This window comes from Hylobates moloch, unplaced genomic scaffold, assembly GCF_009828535.3.
Source record: "Hylobates moloch isolate HMO894 unplaced genomic scaffold, HMol_V3 SCAFFOLD_4, whole genome shotgun sequence".
Classification (NCBI taxonomy): domain Eukaryota; kingdom Metazoa; phylum Chordata; class Mammalia; order Primates; family Hylobatidae; genus Hylobates; species Hylobates moloch.
This window is the reverse complement of record NW_026652279.1, coordinates 31,683,656-31,703,276: the sequence shown is the minus strand read 5'-3', so window position 1 is coordinate 31,703,276 and position 19,621 is coordinate 31,683,656. Positions and strand designations below refer to the sequence as shown.

Sequence of the window (19,621 nt, the reverse complement as noted above, 5' to 3'; positions counted from 1 at the left end):
AGCTCATCCTCTGTGGGCTGCACCCACTGTCCAACCAGTCCCAATGAGGAGTACCAGTTACCTTAGTTGGAAATGCAGAAATCACCTGTCTTCTGTGTCGATCTCACTGGGAGCTGTAGACCAGAGCTGTTTCTAATCAGCCATCTTCAACCACTTAACTATATTTAAAGCGCTAAAGGAAACCATGGAAAAACAACTAAAGGAAACCAGGAGAACAATATCTCACCAAATAAAAAATATCAATAAAGAGACAAGAATTATGAAAAGTAATCAAACAGAAATTCTAGAGTTGAAAAGTAAAATAACTAAAATAAAAATTCAATGATAGATCTAAGCAGGCAGAAGAAAGTGTCAGCAAACTTGAAGATAGGATAATTAAGATTATTTAGTCTGAAGAGCAGAAAGAAAAAAGAATGAAGAACAATTAACAGAGCCTAAGATACCTGTGGGACAGCATCAAATATACCCAAGACACATAATGGGAATCTCAGAAGGACAGGAGAGAAAGGAGCAGAAAGAATATTTGAAGAAATAATTGCCTAAAACTCTCCAAATTTGATGAAAGACATAAATCTACATATCTAAAAAGCTTACCAAATTCAAAGTGGGATAAATTCAAGGAGATCTACATTGACCCACATTATCATAAAATTATCAAAAGACAAAGAAAACATCTTGAAAACAATGGGAGAAGCAACTCATCAAGTTCAAGGAATCCTCAATAAGATTAATAGCCAATTACTCATGAGAAATTATGGCTGCTAGAAGGCAGTGGGAGGACATATTCAAAGTGCCGAAAGAGAAACAAGAAAAAAAAAAAACCCTTGTCAGCCTAGAATTTTTTTTTTGTTTTTGAGACAGGGTTTCATTCTGTTATCCGGGCTGGAATGCAGTAGCATGATCACAGCTCACTGCAGCCTCAACCTCCAGGGCACAGTGATTCTCCCATCTCAGCTTCCTGAGTAGCTATGATGACAGGCATGTGATACTACTGCTGGGTGTTTTGTAGAGACAGGTTTTTTGTAGAGACAGGTTTTTTGTAGAGACAAGTTATCACCATGTTGCCCAGGCTGGCCTCAAACTCCTGGACTCAAGAGATCTGCCTGCCTAGGCCTCCCAAAGTGCTGGGATTACATGCATGAGCCACCACACCCAGCCTCAGCCTAGAATTCTATATTGAGCAATGTTATCCTTCAAAAATGAAGGAGAAAGTAAGACATTCCCAGATAAACAAAAGCTAAGGGAGTTTGTTCTCAGTAGGCCTGCACCACAAAACATGCCATTGAGTCCAGGTTGAAATGGAAAGATACTAGACAGTAACTTGAAGCTATATGAAGAAATAAAGAACACTGATAAAGGTAACTACATAGGTAAACATAAAAGAAATATTGTCATATTTTTCAGTTTGTAACTTTTCTGTTTTTTTCTGTATGATTTAAAAGACAAATACATAAAACATAATGGATAAAGATGTTATTTATAACAATGTCAACATAAAGTAGAGAGGTGGGAATGAAGCTGTACAGGAGCAGAGAACTTTGTATGCTACTAAAGCTAAGTTGGTATTAATTCAAACTAGATTGTTACACATTTAAGATGTTACTTATAATCACCAGGGTAACTACAAAGAAAATAACTAAAATATACAGAAAAATAAATGAGAAGGAATTCAAAACCATACAGTAAAAAAATCAATTAAACATACAAAAGGTAATGATGGAGGAACTGAAAAACAGAAAGATTTCTAGAAAACTAACAGCAAGATAGCAGAAGTCCTTCCTAGTCAGGAATTACTTTAAACATAAATGGATTAAAGTCTTAAACAAAACTCAGATCAGCGGAATGGAAACGCAACTGTAACCCAACTACATGCTCCCCACACGAGATGCATTTTAGATTCAAACATACAACTAAAGCTGCGTGCAGTAGCGTGTGTCTGCAGTTCCAGCTACTTGGGAGGCTGAGGTGGGAGGCTCTCTTGAGCCCAGGAATTTGAGTCCAGCCTTGGCAACATAGTGATACCCCATCTCTAAACAAACAAACATACAGCTAAGTTTAAAACGAAAGATTGAAAACAAACATTCCAAGCAAATAATAACCTAAAGGAAAAAAAAACCAGGAGTGGTTATACTAATATCAGACAAAAATAGACTTTAAGTAAAAAATTATTATGGGAGACAAATGAGGACATTATATATTGAGACGACAGTTACTCTATCTAGAAATATAACAATTGCAAACATATACACATGTAACAATAGAGTCCCTAAATATACGAAGCAAAACCTGACAGAATTGAAGGAAGAAATAGGCAATTTTATAGTAATAGTTAGATACTTTAACATCCCACTTTTGATAATGGATAGGATAACTAGACAAAAGACAAATAAGGAAATAGAAAACTTGAAGAACGTTATAAACCGACTGGAACTAACAGACACATATAGAACATTTGATCCAAGCACAGCAAAACACACATTCTTCTCTATTGCACATGGAACATTCTTCAGGACAGACTATATATTAGACCACAAAACAAATCTCAGTAAATTTAAAAAGACTGAAAACATTATAAAATCTCTTCTCCAAGCACAATGATATGAAATTAGAAATCAGTAACAGAAAGAAATTTGGAAAATTCACAAATATGTGAAAATTAAGCAACACATTATTAAACAACAAATGGGTCAAAGAAGGAATCTCAAGGGAAATTAGAAAACACTTTAAGGAAATGAAAACAAAAACAATGTACCAAAACTTAAGGGATACAATGAGAGCAGTAGTCAGGAATATTTATAGCTGTAAATGCCTACATTAAAAGAGAAGAAAATCTCAAACCAATAATCTAACCTAACCTTAAAGTAGAAAAAGAAGAACAAACTAAACCCAAAGCTGGCAGAGGGAAGAAAATAATAATGATTGGAGTCAGTCAAGGTAAATAAATAAAGAATAAATAAACCATAGAGAGAAACAACAAAACAGATGTTGGTTCTCTGTATAGAGCAGACTAAATATTTAGCTAGACTGACTAAAAGAGAAGAGATGCAAATTACTAAAATAAAAAATGAAAGTGGGTCATTACTACCAACCTTACAGAATTTAAAAATTATAAGAGAAAATTGTGAACAATTGTATGCCAACAAATTAGATAATCTAAAAGAAATGGACAAATTTCTAAGACAGACAAATGATCAAAACTAACTCAAGAAGAAATATATAATCTGAATAAGCCTCTAACAAGTAAAAAGATTGAATCAGTAATCAAAAACCTCCCAAGAAAAGCCTGGAACTAGATATTTTCACCTGTGAATTCCACCTAAAATTTAAAGAAGAACTAACACCAAAACTTTCTCAAACTCATCTAAGAACAGAAGAAATGGAAACCTCAGCATTACCCTGATACCAAAGCCAGACAAAGACACTACAAAAAAGAAAAACAGACAAATACACCTTATTAATATAGATGTAAAAATTCTTAGCAAAATACCAGCAAACAAAAGTTTGACTAAGATGTCATATTAAAAATTGTTTATAGAATATATGTCATATATATAAAATACAAAGCCTGCCTTTGTCTTCCTAGCCTCAACATCTTGTTAAAAAGGTCAAATCTGAGATTCCTATGTGATCAATTACTATTTTTGCTGCACTTATGTAAATGACCAGACCAAAATTGATGAGACTAAACTTATGTTACAAACAAAATTGCCTTACTCTGATTGTCTTTGGTAGAAATTGGGATGACTGAAGAGAAAAATTATGTTTCCAAAGAAAATATACCTGTTATTAGATTGTAGCCCTGTGCATTGTTTTCAAGTTTTTATTATCTACCTGTAGATTAGACTGGATCCTAAATTTGTCTTGGTTCTTTCAATCCAGTTTTCTCTCATTGAATTACTAAGGGCAGGAACTGCTCTTTCCTAAAGACCTGTAAACTGAGGCTAGATAATTTGGTGTAAATTTCAAAAGACAAGGTTTACGCTTAATGGGTGGGCCACACAGAGAGTTAACAAAGCCAGCTGGTGCCATAACCACTATAACCAGAGATATTCAAGCTGCAATATTGCCAACTTCATGCTGTAGACAGCTTTTCCCAAGACGCCAAGCAAGACTTCATATCATAATGAGACTCTTACCCCTTGTAATACCTACCTTTTTGACTGAACAGAGTAATGGCTGTAATCAAAATTTCACAGTCAGTAACTGCTATGAGTAACTTGGCAGAACCTAACCTAATAAATCCTTTAGGCCACCTAGTCGGTAACTTTGACAACATCCCCAACTTGTTCAAATTGTACTAAAAGTCTCTTTTAGAGTTGCCACTCTTTGCTTTAATTCAACCCAGTCATAAAATGCTACTCAATAGCTACAACAGTTCTCACCCAGTTCCCAGTTCCCCCAGTTCCCCCAGTTCCCAGTTTTGATTTGTTTAGTTAATTGCCCTTAGGCTTGGCTCTTGGTTCAAAACTGAATTTAGGATACTGTTGCTGGTTATTTTTTGTATTATGATCTTTAAGCTTTGTTCTTGTTGTCTGTCTAATATTTGTAATGCCAGTTCTTCCAACAGGATAATGTTAGCTCAACATTTTGAGATGATTGCTTAATGCCCATGGGTCTAAGAAGGCACATGCCTGTAGTCCTAGCTACTCAGGAGGCTGAGGCATGAGAATCACTTGAACCTGGGAAGTGGAGGCTGCAGTGAGCTGAGACCATGCCACTGCATTCCAGCCTGAGTGACAAAGTGAGACTTGGTCTCAAAAAAAAAAAAGGTCGGGCACAGTGGCTCATGCCTGTAATCATAGCACTTTGGGAGGCCAAGGCAAGTGGATTACTTGAGGTCAGGAGTTCAAGACCAGCCTGGCCAATATGGTGAAATCTCATCTCTACTAAAAATACAAAAATTAGCCAGGTATGGTGGCACATACCTGTAATCTCAGCTACCCAGAAGGCTGAAGCAGGAGAATTGCTTGAATCCAGGAAGCAGAGGTTGCAGTGAGCCGAGATTGTGCCACTGCACTCTAGCCTGGGCAACAGAGCAAGACTCTGTCTCAAAAAAAAAAAAAAAAAGTGAAATAAAAACATATTCAGGCAAAATCCAAAAAATTCCAGCATACTCTAAGAAGAATTTGAAGATAGCTATTCAGACAGAAGGAAAATGATCCCAAATGGAAGCATGAAGCAAAAAGAAAAGAAGGCACAAATGTCTAATACTAGTTAATGTGAAAAGGAGTATCATCACAGATCTTATAGTCATTTAAAATATCACAAGAGAATATTTTGAAAAACTTTATTTCAACATATTTAAACATTTGGATGAAAGGGATAAATTCCTAGAAAAAGCCAACTTACCAAAATAGACACAAAAAGGAACTAAAAATCTGAATACTCTTACGTGTAAAATAAAGAACAAAGAAAAGAGTAAATATGTGGGCAAATCTAAATATAAACTGTATAATTATGTTCATAATAGGCCAGGTGCGGTGGCTTACACCTGTAATCCCAGCACTTTGGGAGGCCGAGGCAGGTGGATCACTTGAGGTCAGGAGTTCAAGACCAGCCTGGCCAACATGGTGAAATCCCATCTCTACTAAAAATACAAAAAATTAGCCAGGCGTGGTGGTGGGCACCTATAATCTCAGCTACTTGGGAGGCTGAAGCAGGAGAATCATTTGAACCCAGGAGGTGGAGGCTGCAGTGAGCTGTGATGGCACCACTGCACTCCAGCCTGGGTGACAGAGCGAGATTTCGTCTCAAAAAAAAAAAAAAATTCATAACAGTGTCTCATGGGGTGGTTTATAACATATATATAGAATTAAAACACATGACAACAATAGTGCAAAATAAGGGGTAAATGGACAAAGTATTCTAAGATCATTGCATTGTCTGCAAAGTAGTAAAAATGCTAGATTATATTATACTTTAGTAATTAATCATGGATTTGTGTTATAGTCTCTGGAGTAATCACTAAAGAAATACTAAAATAATGTTTAAATATTTAAATAATAGGTGGAGAAACTTAGAATAAAAAAACAAAAAATCTTTCATTAATACACAATCAGGCAAAAAAGGAAAGAATAAAGAATACAGTGCAAGTGAGTCAAACAGCAAACAAACAGTAAGGTGGTACAAATATTTAAGTAATTATATTAATGTAAAAATATTCACCCAAATATTTAAGTAATTATATTAATGTAAAAAGATTAAATAATTAAAAGACAAAGACTGAAAGACTGAATTTAATTAAAAAACAAGAAATATATAATTCTTTCAAGAGACAGACCTTAAAATAAAGGAGCAGAAAGGGTGAAAGTAAAAAATTGAAAAACAAAAAAAGATATATTATGAAAAATAACCAGAAAACTGATGCAATTATACTAATAACTAGAGAATATAGGCTGTAATACATAAAACATCTCTAGAAATAAAGAGAGTTCTTAATAAAATGGAAAATTCACAATGTTTACAATTTTAAGTTTGCATTTGTCTAATAACATAGTTTCAAAATACATACAGCAAAAATTGACAGAAATAAAAGGAGAAATAGAGCGCGCCAAAATTATCGTGGGAGATATTAACACACTTCTATCAGTAAATGATACAAATAAGAAATTATTTATAAGTATATAAGATTTAAGCAATATGATTAATAAATTAAATTAATAAATTTGACCTTACATTTATAAAACGCTGTATCAAAAAACTGCAGAATATGCATCATTTTAGCTCTGCATGAAACATTTACCAAAATTGACTACGTGCTGGTCCATAAAACAAGTCTAAGCAAATTTCAGAGGATTGAAATTATGCAGTTTTTTTCTCTGACCACAATACAATTTAATGTTAAAAAGAAAAAATGATAACTAGACAATCCCGAAATGATATAATTACGTTACACACTCTAAATATCCAACGGGACAAGAAAGAACAAGAATGAAAAATATAAAATATTTTGAGCTTAATAATTACCATACGGCATATCAAAGCTTGTGGGATGCAGCTAAAACTGGACTTTGAGGGAAATTTATAATATTATACATATATATTCAAAAAAGATAAAGAAAAAGCCCAATTATCTAAGCATCCACCTCAGGAAGTCAGAAAAAGAATATAAAATTAAACCCAAAGAAAGTAGACAGAAGAAAATAATAAAGATAAGAGTAAAAGTTAATAAAGTAATAAGACAAATGTATGAGAAGATCAACACAATTAAAATTTGGTTCTTTGGAAATACTAATAAATCAATAAATCCTGGGACTCATCAAGGAGAAAAGAAAAATGGCAAAAATAATTAACACTAGGATTGTAAAAGAGGGTATCACCAGAGATCAATATAGTCATTTAAAACATTGCAAAAGGATCTTTTTAAAAACTTCAACGTAGGCTGGGCGCAGTGGCTCACACCTGTAATCCCAGCACTTTGGGAGGCCGAGGCGGGTGGATCATGAGGCCAGGAGATCGAGACCATCCTGGCCAACATGGTGAAACTCCGTCTCTACTAAAAATACAAAAATTAGCTGGGTGTGGTGGCGCATGCCTGTAATCGCAGCTACTTGGGAGGCTGAGGCAGGAGAATCACTTGAACCCGGGAGGCAGAGGTTGCCTTGAGCCAAGATGGCGCCATTGCACTCCAGCCTGGCGATAGAGCAAGACTCGGTTTCAAAAAAAACAAAAAACAAAAAACCAACTTCAACATACTTAAACATTTAGATAAGATGGTAAATTCCTAGAAAAATCCAACTTATCAAAATAAACACAAAAAGAAATCTGAATAGTCCTATATCTAGTAAAAATAAAAATTTTAATTAAAAACTTCCATGGAAAGAAAATCCCAGGAAGAGGTGACTTCATTGGCAAATTCTATCAAATATTTAGGGAAGAAACGATCCATATGTACACAAAGTCCACTAGATAATAGATAAAGAAGAAATACTTCTGACCATAACATGACAAGAAAGGAAAAATTATTGACCAGTCTGCCTTATAAGCACAGATACAGAAACTCCTAAAGTCTAGAAATACATAAAAAGGAAATATATCATGACCAAGTTGAGCTTATGTCAGGAATATAAGATTGGTTGAACATCTGAAATATACCCATATTAATATCAATATAATTCACCACAATAATAGAATAAAGGAGGAAAATTATATGCTTGTCTCAATAGACAAAAACATTACAAGAACGGAAAACTACAGACCAATAACCCTTATGAGTACAGATGAAAAACTCTTCAACAAGATACTAGCAAATTGAATCCAGCAATACAGAAAAAGAATAATGCATTATGATCAAGTGGAGTTTATCCTGGGAATGCAAGACTGGTTCAACATTTGAAATCAAAGTAATTCACCATATTAACAAAACAGTCTAGAAAGAGACCCAAGGGTGCAATTCACCATATTAACAAAACAGAGTCTAGAAAGAGACCCAAAGGTGCAAAGATAATTCAATGGAGAAATTTATCTTTTTTAAAAAAAAGTACTGTTGAAACAATTGGCTATCCATATGTAAAACAAACAAACCTCAATTCATACATTATACCTTATATAAAAATTAACTCAAAATGGATCATAGACCTAAATATAAAACATAAACTATAATAAGCTTTTAGAAGAAAACATAGCAGAAATTTTTGTGACATTGGGTTAGGCCAGGAATTCTCAATCTTGGCACTATTGACATTTTGGACTTCATAATTCTTTGTTATGTGGAGCTGTTTTGTGCATTGCTGGATGTTTAGCAGCATCTCTGTCCTCAACTCACTAGATGGCAGTAGTACCCCCTCCCTAGTCGTGATAATAAAAAATGTCTCCAAACATTGTCAAATATCCCTGGGGGGGCAAACTCATCTCTGGTTGAGAAACACTGGGTTAAACAAAGGGTTTTTAGACATGACAACAAATCACAATCCAGAGAAAAAAAAACCTATTTTAATTAGACTTCATCCAAATACATTTTACTCTGCAAATACACTGTTAAGAGAATAAAAAATTAAGCCAAAGGCTGAAGAAAATATTTCAAGTCACATATCTGATAAAAGACTTATACCCAGAATAAAGAACTCTCAAAACTCACAATAAGAAAACAATCCAATTTTGAAATGTGCAAAAGATTTGGATACTTCACCAAAGAAAATATGTGAATGGTAAATAAGCCACGAAAAGATGCTCAACAACTTTAGTTATTAGGGAAATGCAAATTAAAATGATAATGGGATATTACCACATGTCTATCGAATGGCAAAAAACCAAACCCCAACAATATCAAGTGCTAACAAAGATTTGGAGCAACTGGAACTCTCATACATTGTTGGTGGACATGGATAATGGTACAGCTACTTGGGAAGACAGTTGGCAGTTTCTTACAAAGTCAAACATGCATTTACTATAAAACCAGGCAATCTAGCTCTTAAGTATTTACCCAAGTGAAATGAAAACTTAGGCTCATATAAAAGCCTGCTCACGAGTATTTATAGCAGTTTTATCATAACCAGAAAAAGCTGAAAACAATCCAAATGTCTTTCAGTGGTTGAATGGATAAACAAATTTTGCCCATCCATGCCATGTATTATATACAGAAAAAAATTAACATTAGAAGGCTTGAGGCTGTTATCTTTAGAAGAACTTCTTTAGAACATTAGCCCTTGGCTGGTGTCTGGGAACTTGGCACCCTGCTCTATGCCTAGACTGCAAACAATGTGATTTATGCTGAACACCTGTTTTCCTTCTGGCAGCCTGGAATTTTGCTAGTTGCTAGGCTTAGGGTGCCTATGGGACCAGTACCTACTAAAAAGCTTGGGTTTGGGTCCCTAGTGGGCTTCCTTAGCAGAAACATTGCACATGTTACTGCATTTTTTTCTGCTAGAGAAAGGAGCATGCTAGGTGTGTCCTCTCACTGTGCACCAGAAGACACACCTGTGTCCTTCAGATTCTACCTGTGTCTTTTTCCTTTGCTGATCATATCATGTATCCCTTCACTATAATAAACCTTATCCATGAATACAACTATATAATGAGTCTCATGCGTCCTAGTAAATCTCTGAATGTGGGGGTGATGTTGGGGCCCCCTGAGACAGACACTACTCAGTAATAAAAAGAAATGAACTGCTGATCCATGTAACAATATGGATGAATCCTACATGTATTACACCAAGTTAAGAAGATAGATTCAAAAGGCTGTATACAGTAGAATCCCATTTACACGACATTCTGGAAAATGCACAACTATATCTACAAAGAACAGATTAGTGGTTGTCAGGGATTAAGGGCGAGGGAAGGGTTTGACTACAAAGCAATAGCATAAGGGAATTTCTTTCTCTTGGTTGGGGGGTGATGGAATCGTCCTGCATCTTGGCTGTGGTGTATGTATGTATAGGGAAAAGCAGAGTATATATAGGGCTTGGTACTGTTCACAGTTTCAGACATCCACTGTGGGTCTTGGAAAGTATCCCCTGAGGATAAGAAGGACTGCTGTATTTAAAATGGCCAATAAACAATGGAGGGTGCTCAGCCTCTATAGTCGTCATGGAAATGCAAATAAAAAACCATTTCGTCACTAAGACGACACATTTCATCATTACAGAATGGCTATATTAAAATGATTGACCATACCAAGCATTGGTGAAGATGTGGAGCAACTGAATTCTCAGACACACTGCTGGTGGGAGCAGAACGTAAAACAACCATGGTGGAAAACGGACAGTCTGTACTAGAAGCTGAATATACACATACTCAATGACAGCAATTTCACATCCAGGCATATGCCAATCAATAGTAGCACAGTTTGCTACTACCTAAACCACCAAATATTCATCAACATAGAATGCATACTTTCTGGTGTATTTACAATTGATTATTATTATTATTATTATTATTATTTTTGAGACGCAGTCTTGCTCTGCGCCCAGGCTGGAGTGCAGTGGCGCGATCTCGGCTCACTGCAAGCTCCGCCTCCCAGGTTCACGCCGTTCTCCTGCCTCAGCCTCCCGAGTAGCTGGAACCACAGGTGCCCACCACCACGTCCAGCTAATTTTTTGTATTTTTAGTAGAAACGAGGTTTCACCGTGTTAGCCAGGATGGTCTCTATCTCCTGACCTCGTGATCCGCCCACCTCAGCCTCCCAAAGTGCTGGGATTACAGGCGTGGGCCACCGCACCTGGCCTACAATCGATTATTATAAAGTAATGAAAAAGAAGAAACTATTGCTATACCTAACAACATGCACAAATCTCACAATCATAATGTTGAGACAAAGATGCCAGACACCAAAGAAGACACACCAAAGAGATCTATTTTAATCAGGGTTTAGAAAACAATAAAAACTAATCTCTGGTGTTAGCAATCTTCCACCTGGGAAGGAGGGTGAGATTGGTCATTTGGATGGGACAAAAGGGGGCTTCTAAGGAGCTGGTAATGCTCTATTTCTTGACTTGGTAATTATAGGATATGTTTACTTTGTAACATTAATTGAGCTACACACTTAGGATTTGCTCATTTTTCTGTATGCCTTTTATATTTTTTGAAAGTTAAAACATGAAAAATATTTTAATACTTTTTTAAAGTTAAAAAGAGATAAATCCCAGGCCAGGTGCAGTGGCTCACGCCTGTAATCCCAGCACTTTGGGAGCCCACGCAGGTGGATCACATGAGGTCAGGAGTTTGAGACCAGCCTGGCCAACATGGCAAAACCCCATCTCTACTAAAAATACAAAACTTAGGCAGGCGTGGTGGTGCATGCCTGTTGTCCCAGCACTAGGGAAGCTGAGGCAGGAGAATCGCCTGAACCCGGGAGGCAGAGGTTGCAGTGAGCTGAGATCGTGCCACTGCACTCCAGCCTGGCTGACAGAGCGAGACCCTGTCTGAAAAAAAAAAAAAAGATAAATCCGATGCTGTCACTTCCTTATGGAATGGCCTTCCATAACACTATCAAGGCTACACGACCAAACTCCTGCCTACATCTCGGTTGTCAATTCGTGTCATTGTCCCCTTCTCCACCACACTCCAGCCTCACTAGCCTTCTTACTCTCTCACACATACCAGCCTCACTCCTGTCTCAGTGCCTCTGGACTTGCTGTGCTCTCTGCCTGGTGTTCCTTCCCCATATCTGTTCCTGGCCACCTGTTTATCATCCTTTGCATCTGGGTTTCGATATAATCTCCTGAGAACTGCCTTCCCTCACCCTCTACCACAGCCCATCCCACGCCACTTTCCAGCCACTCTCTATCCCATATGCCAGGCAACATTTTCTGTAGACAGCCAGGTAGTGAATACCTGACGCTTTGCAGGCCTGACCCTCAGTGTGTCCACTGTCACAAGGAAGCGGCTGTAGATGATATATGAATGAGTGGGTGTAGCCGTGTTCCCAGAAAGCCTTATTTAGGGATACTGACATTTAAATTTTTATATCATTTCCCCTGTCATGAAATCTTTTGATTTTTTTCCCCCTTCAAGCACTTAAAAATATAAAAACCATTCTTAGCTCACCAACAAAAAATTGGCAGCTGGGCCAAATTTGGTCCATACCCAACCCCTGCCCTAACACATTACTCCAATTCTTTTCTTCCTAGTCCTTATCGCTGCCTAAAATTATATCATTTGTTCATGTGTTTACCTCCTCACTTTACTTGCCCTTGGAATTTAAGCTCCAAAAGAGAGGGGTCCCATCTGTTGGGTTCACTATCCTGTGCCCACTGCCCGTCACAACACCTGATGCTGCGGAAGACATGAAGGACCAAGCCAACCTGGATGTGACCTTGGCTTTGGTATAGATTTTGGTGGTCTTCTTCCGAACTGGGCTCACAGGAGCAGACTCAGGCTTATCCTTCAAAGTCTCTGTAATTGAGGATTCCAGTTGGCCTGACTGAGATCGTAAAAGAATTTCTCCTGAGCATAAACTTAGCTTGCGGAGCCGCTCGGGATGAGTTCCGGATCTCATCTTGAACCGAACAAATTCTTCCTCCTCCTTTTTGGTGGGATATTCAATGGTAAACAGACCTGTTAACAGAAGACACTGCTGTCATTTTCCCTTCATGGCCAGGACTCCTCTGCCCCTGGTTCCAGACTGGAAACATCTAAGTGCACCTTGACTCACCCCCATCTCCTTCCCTCCGCTCTGACTGATTCTCCGGCACCTCCCCTCTGCTGTCCAGTATAGTACTCCTGTCCCAGTGCACTCATCAGTGACACTGCCAAATGTTGGGTTGTAAGAATGTAAGAAAGAATAGGTCTCCTTTCGTACTCATTCTTCAAGACACCCAGCTTCAATCTCACTCTCCGCACCCATGCTGGGGCCTGTTCCATTCAGCCTGTGTCCTCCCAGCACCAAATGTAGAGGCTAACTACACAATGCATTCCTGACTCATGCTGTTCCTTCCTTGAGAATGCTGTTCCCTCTGTCTCCAGCTTTAAGTCAATTCCATCTACTTTCTTTGTTGTATTGTATTTATTTATATTCTTGTCTTGCTTTCCCTACTAGACTGGAAAACTTCTAAGGCCAGGCACCTCTCGTCTCTTCACTCACCAGCGTTTCTCAAATGTGGGTACTGAGCATGCAGAGGCACCCCAAGACAGAATTCCCAGCCTCCGGAAATTCCCAGTGGGGGAGCAGGATGAGGGACATAGTCACAATGCTAAGTAGTAAGATGTATAATTAGAACATGTACAAAGTTCTGTGGGATCCTTTCTTTCACTTGTGTGGAAAAAAAAGAAAAAATAATTAAGTGCTATGGGAGCCCAAAGGAGGTGTGACCCATTCTGCTAGGGAAGTCAAGGAAGGCTTCCCAGAGAAGGGGGCAATCAAAGTCTCTGGGGACAAGGAGAAACTCCCCAGAGAGGCAGTGAGGGGAGCACAGCCCCTCTATGCCCAGCCAGGGGGTGGCACAGAATAGGGGTCAATGTATCGTTGTTCCCAGGCCCATCAGCAGTCAGGAGAGGGACTCAGAGGTGGAAGGGTCCTGAGGTCACCCATGCCGGCCTTGGGGGATCTCTATGGGCCTAACAGGGACAGCCTAGAGAGGTGACTGCATTTTTCTCTTCTGAGATCCACAAAAAGAAGGGAGGAGCAGGGGCTCCAGATGGATGATGGGTGATATGAGAAATGGAGCTAAAGGTGAATGTAGATGTGGGGTGGGGACCAAGAGGGACACAGCCAGCCACTGAGAAAACCAGGAAAATAAAACAATCTCATGGAGATGTGCAAGACACTCCGAGAGAGAGCTCAGAAATGCAAGTGGGCCCATGTCACTATTCTTAGCTGTGTGGCCTTAAGTGACCTGAGCCCAGTGATCCCACCTAAAATGGGGAAATACCTCTGCTATGCCTACTTCCCTGGACATTCAGACTAAAGATGGAATGGGCGGTAAAGTAAAGGTCTGTTTCTTGAGATGACCTGCCAGAATCTCAGGACTGGGGAAGCCAGCAGATAGGCCTTCGCCCACCTTTCAGCCTCCTTACCTGCAGCCAGCAAGATAGAACTAATGAACTGAGTCACTGTCTTCTGAAACCGCTTCTTGATCTCAGCCAGGGCTCGGCTCATCTTATACACCTTGTCGTCCATGTTGCTGATTCTGTGGTTCAGCTGGAGAGAGGCAAAGGGGAGGGCAGGTGTCACCAGCCTCTCAAGGAACCAGCTGCCTAGCCCAGGATAACTAAGACTTGCTCCGGTTCAGAGGATGTGCTATTGCCGCCGCTCCCCGCACCCCCGCCCCCACCCTGCCACCTGGAACACACCTCTCTCCCTCTCAGTCCAGTGTTCCTGCACACAGGCCCAGGCCTGACTCATGGCCTCTCCTCGGAGAGTTTTCCTTGATTCAACTGGGCAGAACTGCTTCTTGCTTTAAACTCTCATCATGCTCAATGCAGCTTGAAGATGGAAGTTAGCACTTTGCCAAGTGATAGCTGTGTTTGAGCCTATCTTTCCACTAGACTGCAAGCTTCTGGAGGGAAGGGACCGAGTCTTGGTCTCCTGTGTGTCTGAGTGTTTGTCATGCAGGTGCTCAGTAAATGCTATTGCATTCGTGAGTAAGTGGACGATAAAGCCTTCTGCAGAGCTTTCTCTGCCGGCCTCCCTCTGCAGTGGATGCTGCGGCGCATCCCCCAGGAGCCCCTTCATCCCTCTAGCTGTCAAAACAGTGGCTGCTGACATTGCCCAGCTGAGAACCTGCCTCTGGCCAAGGTTACAGAGGCTGACTGGTCATTGCAGGTCACAAAGGCCCAGGCCTCTTGCTTCCATTTGGGATTACGCTGAAGGATCATTCTGACTCCAGGGCTCCCCACGGGATCGCTGAGGCCTCTGCCATGGTTGCCCTCTCCCTCTGCCTTCCTTCAGACTCTCAAAGGGGCTGTTCCTAAGAGCAGTCCCCAGTAAACTCCTGCATACTTGGCTCCATTCCACAGTCTGTTTCCCAGGAGACCCAACCTAAGACCTGCTCTGAACAGCTGGGGTATGTCATTGGCACTGCAAAATCAGGCCCAGTTTCCAGAGGTAATTATATTCAGTCTTTCTCTCTAGGAAGTCTTCCCTGATTTCCTCAGCCAATAGCAACTGCTCCCTCTGCTGCACTTTCACACATGTCCCTTCCTGTCCTTTCTGCCTGGGTCCTGGTCATTCTTTTTTTTTTTTTTTTTCACTTCCTTTGTCCCTAAACTCATTCAGCAACTTGAGAGGAAGATCTATCATTTCTACATCTCCCATGTAACATAGAGAAGGTAGGAAAAAAAACTGTCTTCTGTGGAATTTAAGCCTCAAGTGGCAAGAGTGGGGTGGGCAGTATCAGATTTCCTGATGAACAACAAAGTCAGCCCACGAGTCCTTCTTTACACTGCAGGCAGGAAATCTATAAAAGATGTCCCCAACAAATGGCAAAGCCTCAACCGTCCTTCTGGTTCTTGGCCCCAGTTGCTGCTTCTGCGCTCATCTTATTTATTTATTTATTTGAAATTTATACCCAGCCTGCTTCCAAAAAGGACCTGAGGTGGCACACTGGGCTAATAAAGCATTTAAACAGAGGCTGTTGTCTCGCTTCCCAAGAGCTGCCTTGATGGAAATATTTAGTGAGGAGCCAGGCCTCAGGGCTGTAAAAGCTGGGACTGCCATTCTGCCTGTCTCTCTGATGGGTGGCTCTTTCCAGGGCAATGGGTGTCTGGGGAAGCCATTTAACAAGCTTCTCAGTGACAGGAACTTGGAGGGAGGAGGCTGCTCCTGCCCCTACCTCCAGCCTTACAGAGGCGACCATGGTTTTGCTAACGAGTGATCACCGACCCCAAATAAACACCCACAGATGGAACTGAATGGACTGTAAAAGTCCCAGGGTGGGAGTGTGTTAAAGCCGGGCAGGCCCTTATGCATCACTACACAGATGAGGAAACTGAGACCCAGACAGGGAAGGGACTGGCCCAAGGCTCTATGGCCTCTTCCTAGCCGAGACTCTCTGCCAGCCCCAACACTCGGCACATTTTCTTGGAAGCTCCTTGCAGCTCTCACGGTCCAAGAATGCAAGATGAGCTAATTTTCTAAGCCTCAGGATTTCATGTAAAATATCCTGAGATGCTTAACCACATGGTTAAGGTCAACATTTGGAAATCCCATTACCCACAGGAAAGCATATTTACTCATTGTTTCTGTTTATCTTGTTAGAAAGTTGTCATACATAGTACACATGCTTGCACTCTCAAAGAAGTTATGATTGGAACACTTTTTTGGCAAGTCAATCTTGGTCAACATCTGTTTCTGCTTTCTATAACGCAGCACTGTTTTCAGAATCTGTCTCAATGTATTGGTCTGTTTGTCCCTATGTTACATTTCCTTAAGACAGTTATGCTCTTTGAATTACTGTGTCATTTTAAAAAATCTCTCAGTCTTCTACTGCACTGTCAAACCATGCCTTGATAAACTTCCCTTAATAGAGACCCTACCTTCTAGCCCAGCATGATCCACTAGAAATATAATGTGAGCTACACATGTAGTTGAAAACATCCTAGTAGCACATTAAAAACATTTTTAAAAGGGAAAATTAATTCTAATTATCTATTGATTTAAACCTAGTATATCAAAAATAAGGTTATGTCAACATATCATCAAAATAGTCAATTATTAATGAGAAATTTTACATTTTCAATTCACACTAAGTCTTTGAAATGCAGTGTGTGTTTCCATGCAGAGCCCATCTCCATTTGCACTTGTCACATGTCAAGGGCTCAATTGCCATGTGTGACTCATGGCTACAATATTGGACAGCACAGCTCTAGACTTCTAATTCCAGCTTGAGGAGGTTGCTTTAAGGTAAGAAAATAAGACTTGAATTCCTAGGGGCTTTTCTAGGCCTAAGGGGCTTGTTGGGTACACAGACTGAGAGTAATTTTTCTCAGCTGCTCATGGAGGTCTTGAATTGCTTGTATCTTGGTTCTCAGCTGCATTCCAAACTTCAGAGATAATCAGACAAGAGGTTGCCAGAAAAATGAAGCATTGCCACAATTTTATGAGAATAATTTTCTAATATCCATTGCCTTTGATAAGAAAAGTAGACTCACATTTTTAAAACGCAATCTAAAAACGTTTCCAAGAAACATAGATACGTGACTTCATACCCAGTGCATACTTAATCACTTAACAATAACTTTTTCTGGCCAGGCACGGTGGCTTACGCCTGTAATCCCAGCACTTTGGGAGGTGGAGGCGGATGGATCATCTAAGGTCAGGAGTTTGAGACCAGCCTGGCCAACATGGTGAAACCTTGTCTCTACTAAAAATACAAAAATGAGCTGGCGTGGTGGTAGACACCTGTAATCCCAGCTACTCGGGAGTCTGAAGGCACGAGAATCACCTGAACCTAGGAGGCGGAGGCTGCAGTGAGCCAAGATTGCACCACTGCACTCCAGTCTGGGTGACAGACAAGGCTTGGTCTCAATAAAATAAAATAAAATAAAATAAAATAAAATAAAATAAAATAAAACCAATGGCCTTTTAGAGTGAGAGTGTGGAAACCAAATTGACAGGGTAGAGGGATCAATAAGCAAGATCATTCATCTCAGCCCAGATGGACTCAAACTCTTGCGGGTAGTTTGCTCTTTGAAGTAACCAATGCATGCCAGATTCACAGGCACCTGCATTTCTCAGGTACTTCCTCTCCTCCTCTCCTAGCAGATTCCACACGACCCTCTGGCACACCACAAGGGTCAAGCTAGATGATCATTGGTGCCCATGCTTTTGCCCCTTCCATTAGATTGAGAGAATTTCAGAGTTTAGAGGGAATGAGACTTCTTTATTTCTACATCTCCAGCAGCCAACTTGGCCTGCGGCAGGTGCTAATAAATGTTTATTGAATTCGTTAATGAATTAATGAAGGTGAAATGCTGCTGGAATGAAAATGTAGTGGGAAAAAAAAAAAAAACAGATGCAATGCTTTCCTCCAGGAATAACAAAGGAGACCCCTAACAAATGCCCACGCCCTATGTCCTTATTGGACATTGGGTTGGTTGCCCTTGCTGGGCTCTGCCAGCTTTGGGCGTCTGTAAGCTTGTGGCATACAGTGGCAAATGCCCACACAGCTTAAGAGCTTCTTGTTCAGGATGATCATATAATCTATCATCCAAATCAGGACACTTTTGAGGGGGACACATAGTGCCATTTACGATTGCTCCAGGTATATAATTGCTCTGGTATAAACTAGGACTGGCTCTGGGCAAACTGGGAAGTGTGGTCACCCTGCTTTTGCTTCTAGGAGCCTTCCCTTAGTGGGCAGAGTGCCCTGTGGGGAGCTCAAATAGTCTGCTCTACCCACCTGAGCTTTGGTTACCCCATCTTGTGTTGAGGTCAAGTGTTCTCTTTTGGGATATACACTCAGGGTGTAGGGACTGTGTCCTCTTAATCCTCTCCATCTCTCTCCCTGATGTTGACTTGACATCACCAGATACACAGTAGGATCCATGATGACGCACTGAATGGAAGAATCAGACTCCCAGTCTCCACTATATTCTCATCCACCCAAAAAATATTTGGTAAAGACTTAATTTGAAGTAGTCCTCATGCTGGGCCCTGGGACAACAGACATTAGAGGGAATCACAGGGAATTTTCAATTTGTGGAGAAGATAGACTTGAAAATAAAGCAGTCTAGAATGGAGGTTGTCACGGCCAGGGGGGCTGAGCAGAGGGAGAGACTGACTCTACCTGGGATGGGAAGAGGATGGTAGAGAGAGGGTCATCAACATGCACTGGTAGTTTTCTACTCAGCATCATTTCTTCTTCCGGTAACAGCACCTTGATTTTCCTTTAGGGAAACTCTTCTGCTTTATCCTTTGCCCACGTGGTTCATTTGAGAGTAATCTGACACATTGGCCCCCAGGATGGACATGAGCCTCAAGCCTAGCCAATGAGAGCAATACATACTCCTGGCCACAGGGAATGTTTCACGCATGGGCAGTTAATAGAGCCAATGAGTGTTGATGTTGGCATTTCTACTGGAGTGTTTAGGAAAGAGAAGCCCTCCTTCTTCCAGGGGATCTAAAGCTGGTATAATAATAACCCAGAGATGTTCATGGTCATCTTGTCATCAACAGGAGAGAAACTCCTTGAGAATGAAGCCAACAAAGAGGAAAGCAGAGCTAAGAGATGAGAAGATCTGGTGG

General features: G+C 40.2%; 1 protein-coding gene across 9 annotated transcripts in view; it reads right to left on the bottom strand.

The window, feature by feature from the left end:
* Positions 1 to 19,621, bottom strand: part of CUNH3orf20 (chromosome unknown C3orf20 homolog) — an 85,380-nt gene that overhangs the window by 22,313 nt on the left and 43,446 nt on the right. For all 9 annotated transcript variants that reach the window (XM_032149798.2, XM_032149799.2, XM_058437306.1 and 6 more), the window contains 2 exons: positions 14,452 to 14,575; positions 12,741 to 12,993 (listed from right to left, as the gene is read on the bottom strand). In XM_032149798.2, the coding sequence (XP_032005689.1) occupies positions 12,741 to 12,993; positions 14,452 to 14,575 (377 nt within the window). The remainder of the gene's footprint in view (positions 1 to 12,740; positions 12,994 to 14,451; positions 14,576 to 19,621) is intronic.